This window comes from Euprymna scolopes, chromosome 21 (genome assembly GCF_053919585.1).
Source record: "Euprymna scolopes isolate OS-2025 chromosome 21, ASM5391958v1, whole genome shotgun sequence".
Lineage (NCBI taxonomy): Eukaryota > Metazoa > Mollusca > Cephalopoda > Sepiida > Sepiolidae > Euprymna > Euprymna scolopes.
This window is the reverse complement of record NC_136502.1, coordinates 14,926,768-14,943,384: the sequence shown is the minus strand read 5'-3', so window position 1 is coordinate 14,943,384 and position 16,617 is coordinate 14,926,768. Positions and strand designations below refer to the sequence as shown.

General features: G+C 35.7%; 1 protein-coding gene across 1 annotated transcript in view; it reads left to right on the top strand.

Annotated features, from left to right (window-relative positions):
- Positions 1–15,884, top strand: part of LOC145243057 (uncharacterized) — a 130,843-nt gene extending 114,959 nt beyond the window's left edge. Inside the window, exon 6 of the mRNA XM_080106162.1 lies at positions 13,401–15,884. Coding sequence (XP_079962288.1) covers positions 13,401–15,082 — 1,682 coding nt within the window. The 3' untranslated portion in view covers positions 15,083–15,884. The remainder of the gene's footprint in view (positions 1–13,400) is intronic.
- The last annotated feature ends 733 nt before the right edge of the window (positions 15,885–16,617 follow it).

Below are 16,617 nucleotides of genomic sequence, written 5' to 3'. Positions count from 1 at the left end.
AGTATTGATATGTTTATTTATTTATGTCTATTTATTTATGTCTATTTAGGTCTGAAGTTGAAAATCTGACAAACTCAGCTGGTTTCTTCTTTGGAAATAACCATTTATTAAATCACCTGATGAGGAATTCTAATTTTAATCGACCATTTGTCAAAATCATTAGCATATCCAGCGAATATGTAAATTTGTTTACATTAATAAAAATATATGTTGCTCTTTTTTATTAAACACTCTCAATACCCTCATTAAATTTATGCCTTGTCACTCTTAAATACTTTTTATCTGGAATATATATATCTATATATATATAATTATTTTTTTACTATAATAATTAAATACCTACAGACACTAGTGTTTCATCCTTTCGGGAATCTTCAGTGCAGGGTGCCACGATTAACACCAGTCGAACGATTCGAACCCCGCAACACGAGACACCTCTTGCTCGATTAGCAAAGACCGTATCAATTCGGCTACCATTAACCGCGTGAAATAACGTTGAATTTAAACATTTTAATTTTAAATGTTCATTTACGTCAGTTAGACAGTGATCTAATCGTTATACGATGATCTATATATATATATATATATATATATATATATATATATACACCAAATTAAAGGTATTCAAGAGATAAAACTCATGAATTAAAATGAGGTTATTAAGAGTGGGCAATAAAACAGAGCAAAATATAATATTTTTATTTATATACACAAATATTACATTGTCGCTACACTGAACATGCTAATGTTTTGGACAATTGGTTGGCAAGAACCAACAGTCATTGTCAGACGACATAATGAAGCTTATGTGCGACTGAAGGCTTCTAGAACCAGATGCCTTCAGTGGCACATAAGCTTCATTAGAAACATTAACATGTTCAGTGTTGCAACTATGTAATATTTGTCTATATAAAAAATATATATATATATATATATATATATATATATATATTTAAATAAGAGGGTAGTCACCAACAATGTGTATTTTTTAACATTATTTTATTATTCCGTGTCTTGGTTTTTCATTGAGAATTATGTTCGGATCATTGTAATAATGTTTTTAAATCATTGAAATCGTTTTTACGTGTTTCAGACGTTCTGTGAAGCGTCCTCGTCAGAAATTATTTTCAAATGTGTTGGAGATGTAAAATGCCCTTTTCGTAGTTAATTTGAAGTGTTTCCAAGGGGGGTGGAGGCGTGAAAGTGTCTATTATTCATTGGCATGTTCAATTTTTATTACTCTTTTATTGGGCTTGTAGTCACTCTCGTGTGGTGTTTCTCTCTCTCTCATTCTCTCTTTCTGCTTGTTTTTTTTTCCTTTTTCGTTTAGGGTGGGTGGGTGGGTGTGTGTGTGTGTTCTTTTATTGGTTTGAGAATGTGTGTACTGTTTTATAGTATTATGAGATTATTTGCTTCCCTAGGAAGGTGACTGTGATACAAGGTTGTTACTAATGTGTATATGTGCGGAGGGGGGGACCAGCTCTTCTGAAATAAGGGTAGGGGTGCTTTCATTCTATTTTGATATTTATTTTTTGGATTCTTGGATTTTAGTATTGTGATTTTACGTCGTTTCAGTCTTTTCGGGTGTTCTTTATATTATGTTTGCTTAGATAGAGGGGTGTATTTAAAAATATGTATAGGGGATTTTTTAATGTTTCTATTTATTTATCTGCCCATGTGGGTATGGCCAGACCCAGGGTCGGTTCCTAGTGTGGGGAAGATTTTGTTCCCCAGAGGGGGGGGGCAATTGGAGGGGGTATAGGTATGGGAGGGGGATGATAGTTGTCTCAGTCATGAGGGGGTTCTCTTCCACTGACTGAGGAGGGAGCGAGGTGTTGGAACAGATATTATACTATGGTTCTAGGTGTTTCCTAGTGTTGTTGTTTTCGAGGTTAAGTAGGGTTGGTATTGTTCAGTGTGTTGTATTAGAGATAGGGGTGTTATGTCTGTATGTGGTTGTATGCGCGCGTGTGTGTTTTAATGTGTCGGTTGTGATTTATATGTGGCTGTGTATATATATATATATGGATGTGCATGCGAGTGTGTCTTGCATTTCATGTTTTTGTGTGTTGATATTAAGCTCTGTTCAGTTCAGGAGTGAATCTGGTGATGAAATTTTTTCCTGTGCAAGTAAATAAAAATAATTGTCTGTTTGGAAGATTGGCATTATTTTGAAGCTGTTTTCGCTGCATGTATGTACGTGTTTTGAAACATAGAGGTGTCTGTTATCTGCAATTTTGATGTTGCTCTTATGTAAGGCCACTCTATTGCTGAAATTTTTGGTGGCGCCTATGTAGGATTTGTTGCATGCTGTGCATCTTAGTGCATATACTACATTTCTGGAGGTGCAATTTAGATCCTTTTTTATTTTGAATGTTTGTGCTGGGTTTTTGAATGTGTATGTGTTACCTTCTATTATTATGTCACATACTCCACATCGCGGTTTGTTGCATTTTGTAACCCCTTTTGTAGTGTGTGGAACGAGTTTTGAGGAAGTTAGGATGTGTTGTAAGTTTTTGGGTTGGCGTTTTTTTTTTTTTTTGTTTTAAGTATGTTGTTTAGTTTGTCGTTCTGATTAAGGAGGATAAGGTTTATGAAAAGGTTTTTTGTTATCTGTGTAAATAGTTCTGGGTTGTTTGTGTTGTGTGTAGAGACGTATGCTAAAATTTGTTCTTTGTTATGTTCTTTTGGGGTTCTTAGTTGTGTTAATGTAGACATTGGTTACCTCCCTTGCTTCAGTTACATGGTTACCTCCCTTGCTTGTGGTGATATAAATAGGAGTCGGCCATCTTGGTTTAGTCTGTTCGTTCGTACAGTTTAGACAGACTACAAGTGTCTCAACAAATGGTAGCAGAGATATCCCTCTGTGTGCGACAAAACGAAAAAAAAAAAAAAAAAAAAAAAAATTTTTTATTTTTGTACAGCTTGTCTGTAGCACTAGACAGATCGGATATCGGATATGGCAACTTCGAACAAACAACCTCCATTGTTGGAGGGGGAGGATGTTTACGAGAACTGGAAACAAGACGTTGAAATGTGGTCGTTGTTCACGGATCTTTCTGAGGAAAAAAAAGGGCCAGCAGTGTTTTTGACGCTACCACCGAATATTAGAGAATGTGTCCGTGAATTGCCAACAAGTGATATCGGCGGACGAGATGGCTTGAAGATCTTAATAAAGAAACTGGATGACATATATTTAAAGGATGAACACACGCGCGCTTACATGACTTTTAAGGAATTTTACACTTATAAAAGATCGTCAGGTACCAGTATAAATGACTTTCTTGTTCGTTATGAGTTTTTGTACCAAAGATTAAAAAAATTCTACATTATTCTACCGGAAGGAGTGCAAGCTTTTCTTGTTTTGAACGCGGTTAACATATCGGAAGAGAACGAAAAATTAGCGCGGACAACGTGTTCTGTTTTGACGTATCAAAACATGAAGGAATCGATAAAGAAAGTATTTGGTGACATTTATCGTGATGAAAATGTACCGGCAGTGAAATCAGAGCCCGAAATCGTCAACTATAATTATTCTAAACCGGGTAACAACAAAAGGCGTTTTCGTCGAGGACAATCTAATCCATGTGACCGAAGTGGAAACGTGTTGTTGTGTTACAAATGTCAGTCTCCGAACCATCTAATTAGAGAGTGTCCTAGAAATACGCCCGGGTTTACGGAAGCGACAGAACAAATACACATTACGTTGTTCATTCAAGAAAATATTTATTTGAACAGTACAAATGAAAAAATCTCAAATCTTGTAAAGGAAACATTTGGAATGGCAGTCTTGGATTCTGCTTGTACTCGCACACTGGCTGGCGAAGTGTGGCTTGATGTTTATTTAGATACTTTAAATGAAAGTGACCTGCAACCAGTGAAGTATACGAACTCAGACCGGAGTTTTTGTTTTGGTGATGGAGTGGCTGTCACAGCAATTAAAGTTGCTAAATTTCCAGTTACACTCGGAGGTATAAGAGTTTATATCGAAGCAGATATTGTGAAAAACGACTTGCCTCTTCTATTAAGTCACAAATCAATGAAGACAGCAGGAATAGTGCTAGATTTCCGGAAAGATATGTGCTGGATTTTTGATAAATGTATTGAACTAAAGACCACAACTTCAGGGCACTATTGTCTCCCCTTAACAAATAAGTTGTTGGATCATAGTGGTACTAAGAACATTGTATTACATGTTCAGAATTTTGGTCAGTGTTCTTTCACAGAAAAAAAAAAAAAAGCAGAAAAACTTCATCGACAGTTTGCTCATGCCTCGAAGGAAAAACTTGTTTCCTTGGTTAAAAAAAGTGGCAAATTCAATGACAAGGAATTTATAAAGGCGATTGAGGAGGTTTGTGAAAACTGTCAAATTTGCCTTAGATTTAAAAAAGCTCCACTGCGACCGGTTGTGGGATTGCCTCTTGGCAATAGATTTAATCACACAGTTTGCATGGATTTGAAAGAGTTCATCCACAATGAGGTGTGGATACTACATCTCATTGATGCCGCTACCAGGTATTCAGCGGCAACATTGATCAAAACAAAGAAGAAGGAGGAGATCATTAAAAACATCTTTATGATGTGGATTACCTATTTCGGATCTCCTGTTCGTTTTCTGAGTGATAATGGGGGTGAATTCAACAACGAACACTATAGACAGATGAATGAAAAACTCAACATAGAGACCTGTACTACTGCCGCAGAAAGTCCATTCAGCAACGGTACTGTAGAACGTCATAATTTGATAGTTGCTGAGGCAATGAAAAAAACAATTGACGATGAGAAGTGTGAACCTGAAATTGCCTTGGCATGGGCTATTTGTGCAAAAAATGCCCTCCTCAATTACTCTGGACACAGTCCAAATGAACTTGTATTCGGTTTCAATGTAAATACACCCTCAATTCTGACAGACCAGTTACCTGCTATGGAGTCCTCTACTACAAGTGACATGGTGAGAAAAAATTTAAATGCTCTCCATAGTGCAAGGAGAAACTTTTTGGAAGCTGAGTCCAGTGAGAGAATTAGGAGAGCTCTCAGGTCTAATGTCAGAACTTATGCTGATGAAGATTATGCTACCGGAGACCAAATCTATTATCGGAGGCAGGGTTTTAAAGGATGGCGTGGTCCAGCAAAAGTGTTAGGCAGAGAAGGCCAGTTTGTCTTAATCAGACATGGCGGAGCATTTTATAGGATGCATCCGTGCCAATTGATGAAAGTGAATAAAAACAACGAAAAAAGAACAAAAAAAGCTGAAATGCTGGGAAACACTACAGAAGGGAAGAATGAATACCTTTCAGTTGAGGAGGAGGAGTTGCAGAATCAAGTGGTAGAAAGTGAAGATATAGACAGAGAAGAAGTTGTTGATAGTTCTACCAGTTTAAGAGATAAGACTGAAAAACCTGGCCGAAATAAGACCATAACTTATAAAATAAATGGAAGTGGGGAGTGGAAGAAAGGAAAGGTTATGTCAGTACAGCCTAAATCAACTGGCAAATATAGTCATTGGATCAATATAGAACCTGAGGATGAAAACGAGGATCAAGTTTGTATCAACTGGAATCATATTGATCATTGGAGAGAAGTGCCCCAATATACTGAACAGGAAAATGTAGTCCTGCTCACCGCTGAACAAGAGCAGTCGAAAGCTGTAATGGATGCCAAGCATAAAGAAATAAAAAACATGAACACCTATGAAGTATTTGAATGTGTGCCATACACAGGTCAAAAAACAATATCCACAAGATGGGTGATTACTGAAAAATTCAAGGATAATCAGAAAACAATGAAAGCTCGCCTTGTAGCACAAGGCTATGAAGAAAATAGTAATCTGAAAACGGACTCCCCAACATGTAGCCGTGAAGCTATGCGAATGGTCATGCTAACCGCATCAATAAAGAATTGGATGCTGCAGACCATAGATTTTACCTCAGCCTTTTTGCAAGGTGGTATTTTAGAGAGAGATGTGTACCTGAGGCCACCATCTGATGTTTGTCCTAAATCTCAAGTGTGGAAATTAAAAAGATGCATCTATGGATTGAATGATGCTCCACGGGCATGGTACAAGAGAGTTACTCAGACTTTGATTGAATTAAAAGGAGTAGCAAGTGCTTATGATAATGCATTGTTTTTGTGGCATGATATTAAAGGAAATTTGACTGGAATTCTTGCTATGCACGTGGATGACTTTGTTTTCTGTGGAAACACAGAGTTTGAAAGGGATGTGATTGCAACATTGAAAGAAAAATTTAAGGTGGGATCTCATGAAAGTGGAACATTCAAATATGTTGGACTGAATGTTAATCAACAGGAAAATGGGATCACTGTAGAACAAGATCTATATGTATCTTCCATATCTCCAATAGAAATAAGCAAAGGGAGGATACTGAGGAAAAATGATGAACTGAATGAAGAAGAAAAGCATGAGTTGAAGAGACTTGCAGGTCAGATGATGTGGGTTTCAACTCAAACACGCCCTGATATAGCTTTTGATGTGTGTAAAATGAGCAACACTGGAAAGCATCCCAAAGTAAAAGCCTTATTTGAGGCGAATAAAGCCTTATCAAAATTGAAATCCAAGAAGGGTTCTATAACATTTCCAAAATTGGGAAAGCCCTCAGATTTACACATTTTGTGTTATACTGATGCCTCTTATGCCAGTCTGGAAGATGGATCTTCACAGGGTGGTTTTGTTGTCTTTATTGGAGGAAGTACTGACAAAATGGCCCCCATGTGTTGGGCGTCAAAGAAATTGGACAGAGTGACAAAAAGCCCATTGGCCTCAGAGACTCTTGCTCTGAATGAGGGAGCTGATGCTGGTGTTTTGACTGCGGTTATGATACAAGAGGTATTTCAGTTATCTAAATTGCCAGACGTTCTCTGCAAGACAGATAATGCATCACTTGTGGAGACATTGAATTCCAACAATCTGGTAAGCGATCGACGATTGAGAATAGATGTAGCAAGGCTGAAGGAAATGAAGAGTAGAGGAGAGATACAGATAGAATGGATCAAGGGTAGTGATCAGGTCTCTGATTGTTTGACCAAGGCAGGAGCTTCGTCTGAGCTTCTAAGGGACTTGTTAAATCAGAAATAAATTATTCACTTGAGGACAGCAGCAATGTTAATGTAGACATTGGTTACCTCCCTTGCTTCAGTTACATGGTTACCTCCCTTGCTTGTGGTGATATAAATAGGAGTCGGCCATCTTGGTTTAGTCTGTTCGTTCGTACAGTTTAGACAGACTACAAGTGTCTCAACAAGTTGGTCTATTGGAATTTTTTCAGCCAGTTCAATACATTTCTGTATTAGTGGTAGTGGGTATCCTCTTTTCCGCAGTGTTATTTGTAGTTCATTTAGTCTAGTTGAACGGAGGTGTCTGTCTGTTACTACAGTGCAGACTCTATGTGCTAGGGAGTAGGGTATTGATTTTAGACAGTTTTTAGGATGGTGGCTTTTGAAGTGGAGGTATTGTTGAGTGTCTGTGGGTTTGTGGTAGATGTCTGTGATTATGTTGTTGTTTTTGATTGTTACTAGGATGTCTCGGAAAGGTAGTTCTGTGGGGCTTTGTTCTAGTGTGAAGTTTATTTTTGGGTGTAGATTTTGTAGCAAAGTGTGGAGTTCTTTGATATCCCCCCCATGAGGTTCTCCAGAGGATAAAACAGTTGTCTAGGTATCTTTTCCAAGATTTTATGAAGAGTGTTTTTATATTGTGCCCGTACTTCTGCTCTATCCTTTCATAAAGGGTCTCTTCTAGGAAGACGAGTGTAAGGGTGGCATGTATATATATATATATATATATATATATATATATATACACACACCCATTATTTAGCATTCCAGCTGCCAAAAAATGGGAACAATTCACACTCGTAAATATTTATTAGTGCGTTTTTTTATGCAGACACCTAAATTTTTATTAGGTCTTACACATGTTTCTGTTGGATAGCGAAAGAACACTATCCAATCCTCAGAGACGAATGTATTTTTTTTCAAAATCTGCTAGAAAGTTGAATGTATAGAATGAAATGAAAAAAAAAAAGATTTGGAAAAGAAAAAAAGGGGAGTTATAAGTTATAAATATTAAAGGGAGTTATAAGTTCTAAATATAAAAGGGAGTCTGTAGAAAACATAAATTCAAAATCACTTAATGTAACGTCCATAGAAGACGACCCCTAAAAATAATGGAATTCAAAACAACATGGGTGATGTCTCACGTTGGCATGTTAGATTTCATAAAAATCAGAAACCTCTATAAATATAAAAGTTAATAGTTAAATAAAGATCATCATCTATAAATATAAAAGCGAAAATGTATGTATGTATGTGTGTTCGCTTTTTCTGTATGTCTACAAAAGGCTTTTTTCAGAGAAGCGGTCGGTCGCTTCACAACTTTTTAAAACTTTTTATATCACATATAAATCGTAATATCTCACACTTAACAATGAAGCTCGCCTGTCTATTTAATTTGCTGGATTTCAGGAAGATAAATATTCTACATTTGTCGCCCGCTGCATGTGGGTTAGTCTTTTTCCTATAACATCTTGGGGCAAAAAAAAGCGTTCAGCAGTAAATACTATCCCGCAGTCAAACTTGACCTCATTAACTCATTAAAACGGGCATCTGCCAAATCCAAGTAATTAAATAAATTCAAACGTGTTTGCGTTAGCATCTCATGGGGCAATCGTTAACATCACACATTTTATTTTTCACACTTTAATTTACAACTTTGCCGCAACGGTTTGGGTTCGATCCTCATACTTACTTTTTTTTTTTAACCCCCCCTACCCCCGAAGTTTCCACACACACCTCGCTAGTATTTCATAAATTTCGTATTTACATTCTAAGCTAAAAAAATAAACAATAAAATTCTGAGTAGATACTATTCCTAATATACTCAGTCACAGATATGCAAGCAACTACATGAAGGTTAACTAATTTACATATTTGTTTGAAAAACGAGTGTTAATTAAATTTTTATGAGACGATTGGTTTCATTTTACTATTATGCTGAATTCTATTTATGCATAGTTTCTACATTCTGTATAATTGTGTAGAATTTCAATTGAAAACATTATAGCACACGGAAATATTTTTATATAAATCAGAATCCTTAGGTGAATGGGAACACAGATTAATGAATCCTGTGGTATATATATATATATATATATATATATATATATATATATATGTTATATATTAGATTACAGGCACATGTAACACATGCATTAATGAAACCTCAGCACAGGTATTTCAAAAGATGATATAAGAATTTAGAAGAAAGACGAATGATGTGGTGGAGAGTCAAGAATGGGTGGAGTGCTTCATTATCCCCGGTTTTGTAGCTCAAGACTTTAGAGTCACTCGGGGTTTAAAAGCATTTCTTGGAAACACAATACTAACCAGCGTGCGAACAAGTCAAGCCTCCTCGACATCCCCACCTTCTTGGCCACTACATCTCCCACCAATATTAACAGATACCTTCGTTCGTTAGTTCTCTACCCCTCTCTCCCCCCTACTCTCTTTCTCTCAATATAAAAATAATATAATGCTGGCTACACAAAGGCACTTATAGTTTGATTATTTTCAATTCATTTAATATGCTATGGTTCGATACAAAACGTATACATTCTTGAAACGGCAACATTCTCTCAAAACGCATACTATCGCATTTGGAAATATAATAATGTCGCATTGTATGCGTAATTCATCAGTCAGACTTCCTGCTTGTTCGAATACTTTCACCGCTTTCTGAATTATGACATGCCTGTGTTTAGATAGCGTCATAAGTAACTAAATTCACTTCAATCTACTAATACTTGGTACAATATAATAATCAATAGAAAATTGCTTCTATAATAATAAATACGAAATCTGAATAATTTTTTTATATTTAAGCATATTATATTTTAATATTTAAGCATAGTTTATGATCAGGCCATCTCGGGTGGCCTACGAATATATATATATATATATATATATATATAAAGCAGGCTCCTTCAGTCTTGGACAGACTATGGATACCCACGAAGGGTTGCTTGCATGTGAAATTTTTGTGGCAGGAGGTGCACAATCTCCAACCACACCTCTCCTGAGTCCACATTGTTAAATACCAGTGGCAAGTGAAGTACAGGACGACTGGAAACAAATGCCGAGATAGGTGGAGAGCATATACAGCACCTAGAATTCCTAAATGGTCATCCATCTGATATTAACCAGGCTCAACGTTGCTTAACTTCAGTGATCTGACGAGAACCAGTGTGTCAGCGTGATTATGCCGATATATATCTATGACATAAAAATCAAATTTTGAAAATTAAAACAAACCTGGATCAAGATTTTGCACACACAAATATGCAGTATATAATTTTTATGTACTTTAAATGTGCTTTGTTTTTGTTGGACGCATGTATTTGTTATTAAATGAAACGATATTTTCTGCTGTGAACATAGAATTGAAAATAAGGCTGCAAATTAGCTCCATGCATCATTCACGAATTTCCTGTTTGTTAGAATACTCTTATCTCTGTCTGAATTATGACAATGGCTTTATAATCCATTTCTGTTTAAAAGTTAGTTCCTGATGGCCGAGTAGAAGAACGCCAGCTTGCAAAGCTAAAGTTGACTTTGTTGACTGGGTTCGAGTACCGTAACCAGCAGTAATTATCACTTCCAGCTTTGATGATTGTGTAAGCTTGAAACACTACTGTATGTAGGTAGAAAAAAATTATTATTTAATTAAAAATTATATTAACTATTAAAATAAAATTATTGTTAATTAAAAATTATATTAACTATTAAAATAAAATTATTGTTAATTAAAAATTATATTAACTATTAAAATAAAATTATTATTAATTAAAAATTATATTAACTATTAAAATAAAATTATTGTTAATTAAAAAAATATATATTATATATCTATTTTTATTTGTTTTTACATAAGCATTAATATGTCGCTCTTGTTGGTGTGTGTACAAAAATTCTCTAACAAACTCCTTTTTGAATATTTGGTCTACAGACTTGAAATTTGATATATAGAGTATTTGGAACTGTAGCAGACTTTCGATTTGATTTTTAGCTGGCAAAACTTGATGATTGGCAGTCAAAATTGAAAACAAAAAGTTCACCTTTGCAGGGTACGTCAAATAAAACATTACCCCTGCAAAATTAAACTTTCATAGTTAAAAGTCACTTAATTTTTAACCCTTCGTGTCTATTTATCAGTAGCTCAGATGGTAAAGACATTGGATAGATAAATAGCAACTAAAGCTGGAGTGCTAAACGTTCTGGTTTCGATTCTAGCAGATGGTACTCAAGACATATTTTTTTAATAACTTTTGAAATCATTATTATATATCAGATTATAATCAACAGAGAATTAATAATCCATAATAATAAATCTGCATGAATTAAAATATAATATTTATACATATCTTATGACCGGGCAACGTCAAGCGGCCTGCTAATATATATATAAAGTTATGAAAATATATATGGCAATTAAACTACAAAATTTTCCAGGCTAATGGTGAGTCCTTACAAGGATGAAAAGCAGAAAATAAATATATTTTCATAACTTATTACCTAACTCTACTCATATATTGAGCACTGTTGAAGTAAATACTGAAAATCGATATATAAAATATATTTCTTTATCAAATTTTATGTGGATACATGAAATAGCAATTATGTATTTCATCGTCATACAATCTGTCAATCTTGACGATGACTAGTTGGGGCCTCAGTGCTTTATCCCTCGGTGTTGACGTAATCTCACTCCATCACCACAGGACTTTCCACCTTGGCTCCAAACTTGCTTGTGCAGTTTACGTGCAATATATGTTGTGCATCAGATAGACACTCTCTGAACCTCCAATGCTCATGCCCAGTGGAGCGAATCCGCGACATGAGCATTATATTATACATCTATAATATAAAATATATATTATACATGTATATATATAAAAGGAACTTTGTCTGTGAATTTGTTTCCTATGGACTCCAAAACGGCTGGGCTGATATTTTTTAAATTTCACAAAAACTTACCTTATATGTCTGAGAGTGTCCTTAGGTTTTGCACCCGAATGCCTCTGATAATTATCGAAAATCGATAAACGAAAAAGCATTCAAGACGAAACGGTCCAATTTTGACAAAAGTTACCACTTTTGCATTTTCTAATATCACCTGTGCATTTGGGAAGTTTTATCACTGTACAAACGTATCCAAAATATAAAATCAACAATAGGTTCTTTTATATGGCAAGAGTGCGTTCAAAATGAATGTTTCTGCTTAGAGCGCAATTGAACCATGACACTTGATTTTTGCATTTTAAACTTTAATTCAAGCCATTATATACAAACAATATTTTTATAAAATCAGCAATAGATTCTCTACAGTGCAATGTAGACTACAATGTATTATGGACGAAGTCACTGCACGGAGATATGTGAAGTTTCCTCCCAGTGCACCGCAATTGGTCCCTAACTAGAGCAGGCAATCAATCGATTTGATTTAAAAAAAAATGAGCAATTTCACCAATTTCGATGACAATAAAAATGTGCTAAACGTTTTTTGATCATCATTCAATCTAGAGGAACATCAGGTCTTCCTGCTAGTATGTATATGTAATTAAATGAAATTTTGAAATTATTTCTGTTTATAGCTTGTATAATACTGTAAAATTAACGTTCATATAAATATTAGTATAATATTTATATGATAATCTTTAGCTGTCTTGTATATTGTTCATTTATAATATTTATTATTTATATATATATATATATATATATATATATCTTCCCTGATCTTTCTTATTTATATTTATGTTTCGGAAGTAGAGTAAAAAGCATATCTTATTTTTCTTTTATTAATATTATTGGAATCTTTTCTTTTTTCCTTGTACACATTTTTGTGAATTATTCCATGGATTTCTTCCTTTGGATTATTATGGACCATCTTCTTCCAATTACGGGATCTCCTTGGATTTTACTTGTACAAATGGAAATTCTTTTAACTTTCTTGAAGTTTACATTTGGATTTTACCGTCACTGGATTTGTTATCTTCCACCAGACTATCCATTCATGTGTAATCACCTTTTTCTTCACCATATTCCCTCTGCTTCACTTTTTTTTGTTTTCAAGTAAGATCTTTGACTTACTTGTTGTTTCATCAAATACTTCTGCATGCAAAATCCGATCCCGCTGATGAGAAGGAAAGTATTTCTTCGAAACTCCGCGGATTAAGGACTATCCATTTATCTAGTATTTCCTTTTCAGATTAAATATGTTTTTAACTCATTTCAAAGTGTTTTTTAACATATTTTATTAACTGTTTGCTCATACATAAATGCTTGTATTGAAAGATTTCGTTGGTCTAATGAATTTTTTTCTATTCTTTTAGGTAAGCAGTACATTCCGGACATAGCTGGCAAATCGTTCCCAGCTGAAGACCTTGACAAAAATCAGGACTATTTTCGCAACAGTAATGAGAAGCAATTTAATCATGCCCCGAGCGGAGAATCTGTATTCCCAATGTTGGACAACCCAAATGAAGAAGAGCAAACAACTCCGGTATCAACTGCAGCAACAAGTGCAAATGCTCCCAGCTATGGTAGCTACGGAAAAAGTTTCACCCAACATGGGTTGACGAACACCTCCAGTTCTATGTCGAGTCGGAAAGTTGTCAATAAGACATTGCCGAATACAACTGTCAGTACTGCTCACTCTGGGCCACGGACAAGCCTCCCTAATCCCAGCAGCAGCAGCAGCGAGGAAGGCTGCTGTGGTAATGGTAGCCATGATAACGGAGGCGGGGTAGGAAGAGATCGGAACCGAGTAAATGTCTACGGATATTTCAAAGCGCATAGGTGTCTTCATTGTAGCAAGAGTTTTAATCGTCGAACGTATTTGAAAAGTCATGAGCGGGTTCATTCTGGCGAGAAACCGTTTACATGTGGGTATTGTCAGAAATCGTTCGCCCAAAGGACGAACTTACGGAGCCACGAGCGGACACACACTGGTGAGAAACCTTACGTTTGCCAGGTTTGTCAGCGTGGGTTTTGCCAGCTGAACGAACTTCGATCGCACGAGCGAGTGCATACAGGTGCTCGTCCATATCAGTGTCCTTATTGCCCGAAAGCATTCACGCAACTTACGAATCTTCGTAACCACATCCGAACTCATACTGGTGAAAAGCCATATGTCTGCGGGGTCTGCACCCGCGCCTTTGCACAGCACAATGAGCTCAAAAGCCACGAACGAGTTCACAGTGGAGAAAAACCTTATATTTGCTCGATGTGCGCGAAAGCATTTTCCCAACGCACCAACCTCCGAAACCACGAAAGGGTCCATTCTGGAGAAAAACCATACCAGTGCACGTTCTGTGCAAAAGCATTCTCCCAGAGAGGAACCCTAAAAAACCACGAGCTTACGCACACTCTTGATAAATCTACGAGCAGAAAAAGCCAAAAGAATATCTTACCGATATCCGAGGAATCGGAAATAAATAAAGCTGCTGAGAAATCCAACCAACATCTAACCGAGCATGATCCGGAACTCATCCTCGCTGCATCAGCAGCAGAAGACGGTTGCAGCGATGAATGCCCGGATGAAGCACCCTCCTCTCATTTGCCTGCCTCCAGCAAATACCATTCTTCATCGCGGTGGACACCCTTGACCAGTTCCACCCCGAGAACACAGACTTCTTCCACATCCTCTAGCAGTATGCCATCATCAGTAAATCTCCCACGCACAGCCCACACCAACAGCCTTGAGCGTTCTTGCATGAGGCAGGACTTGCAGCAAGAGCACCCGTCTTCCTCTGCAAGGTTCCAACAAATACCCTCGATCCCTTCGATGCTTGTCACGCCTCCGTATCTCCATCAGATGAACCCAGGCTGGGAGAACAGCTATGCGTGGCCCCGAGGTTACTCCATGTCATCCGGTTGGACTTCTACGGGTAAAAATTTGTCTGGCGTTCATTCACACGAGGGGAAACTACGGAAACACCGTGCCATTGCAGAAAAGGGTAAAACCACAAGCACTTTTGATAATCACAAAGAAATTCATTCGAACACAAAGTAAATCAAATGTACATTTTTTCTTTTACCACACCTCATATTTCAAATTAAAAAAAATTATATATATTAAAAAAATGAACGGTACATTTCACACAGCTCAGATGATGAAAAAAAAGAAGGTATTTTGTGATTAACTTTTTTTTTTTCTATTCTGAGATCTGCGGATATTATTGATTTTCTGGTGTGACACGTATCATTTGATACAAACATTGAAAAAAAAAAGGCTTCAAATTCGTGGCAATTTACTCATGAGGGACCAAGTATATTTTTAGCACCACAAGTTATATTGTCAGCTGAAAAAAACAAGTTTACACCAACTCTGTATCTTGTGTCACTCAAACATCAGGCCTTTCCAAACATAAAAAAACAAAACATGTATTATAAAATTAATTTGGCTTTAGAATAACATTTTTTCATTAAAAAAAAAAGATTTATATTTCTTACAAAAATAATGTTTCAATTTTACAAATTTTATCCAATCAAATGACTTCAAAGTGATTCACCCCTTCCAAATACAAAGTGACCCCAAACGAATGACATCTATGAAGGTAACTCCCCCTTAAAAAAAAACAAAAAAAAAACAATGCCACTCCTGAAACTGTTAATAAAAATAATGCCACTCCTGAAACTGTTAATAAAAATAATGCCACTCCTGAAACCGTTAATAAAATTCACAATCCTTTTTCAATCTAACCATATTTTGTAAAAATAAACTCCAGTCTATACCTGACTTATCCACCAAGTTTTAGTTGTCAATGTTCAACAGTCTTTGTCTTTTGTATAATAATATAAATAATGTCTCAATATCTACATTCTTATTCCATTTCTATGATATCCATTTTGATATAAAAAAAAACCCTCAATAATGGGTATACCTAATTATATGTTGCTAAAATTTTAGATAGCATATTGATATGAATTTTTTTACATCACAGGTATGCAAGTTAAAAATATTACAAGTTTTAAATTGAACTTCATATTTAGAAAGTCAATACAATGCAGATAATTTTTTAAACAAATATTTGTTTAAAAATCAAACTTTTGGCGAATTTGACGCCTTCATCAGCATTGGAATCAGTTTGTATTTTTTTCTTTCCTCATTTCACACCTCTAGTTTATTTAATTTGTTTTATCTCAGTTGACTTGAATTTCACCTTTGACCTATATTTGGAGTTTTCTTTTCTTTTTTTTTTTTTTTTTTTTGAGTTTTGGTTGCAACTTTTTTGATTTTCAGCATGTTTCTCATGCATGCATTTTAATACTCAAATTTTATCAACGAATCTGTTCTCTCACATCTTGCCTTACAAATTTCTAAATAAATAGGACACTACTACTACTACTTCTATCACTAGAAATGTATGATCTGTGTGGTCTTCTTCAATGTTGATATTTTCAAATGTTCAAGATCAGGAGAAAAGAAAAAGAAAAAAACACAAACTGATTCTAATCCAATTCACTTGGTCCTGGATATGACCTAAAACTATATCCGATGGTGAGGCCCCAGCTTGCGGGCTTTGGGGAGTGTGGAGCCACCCTTTA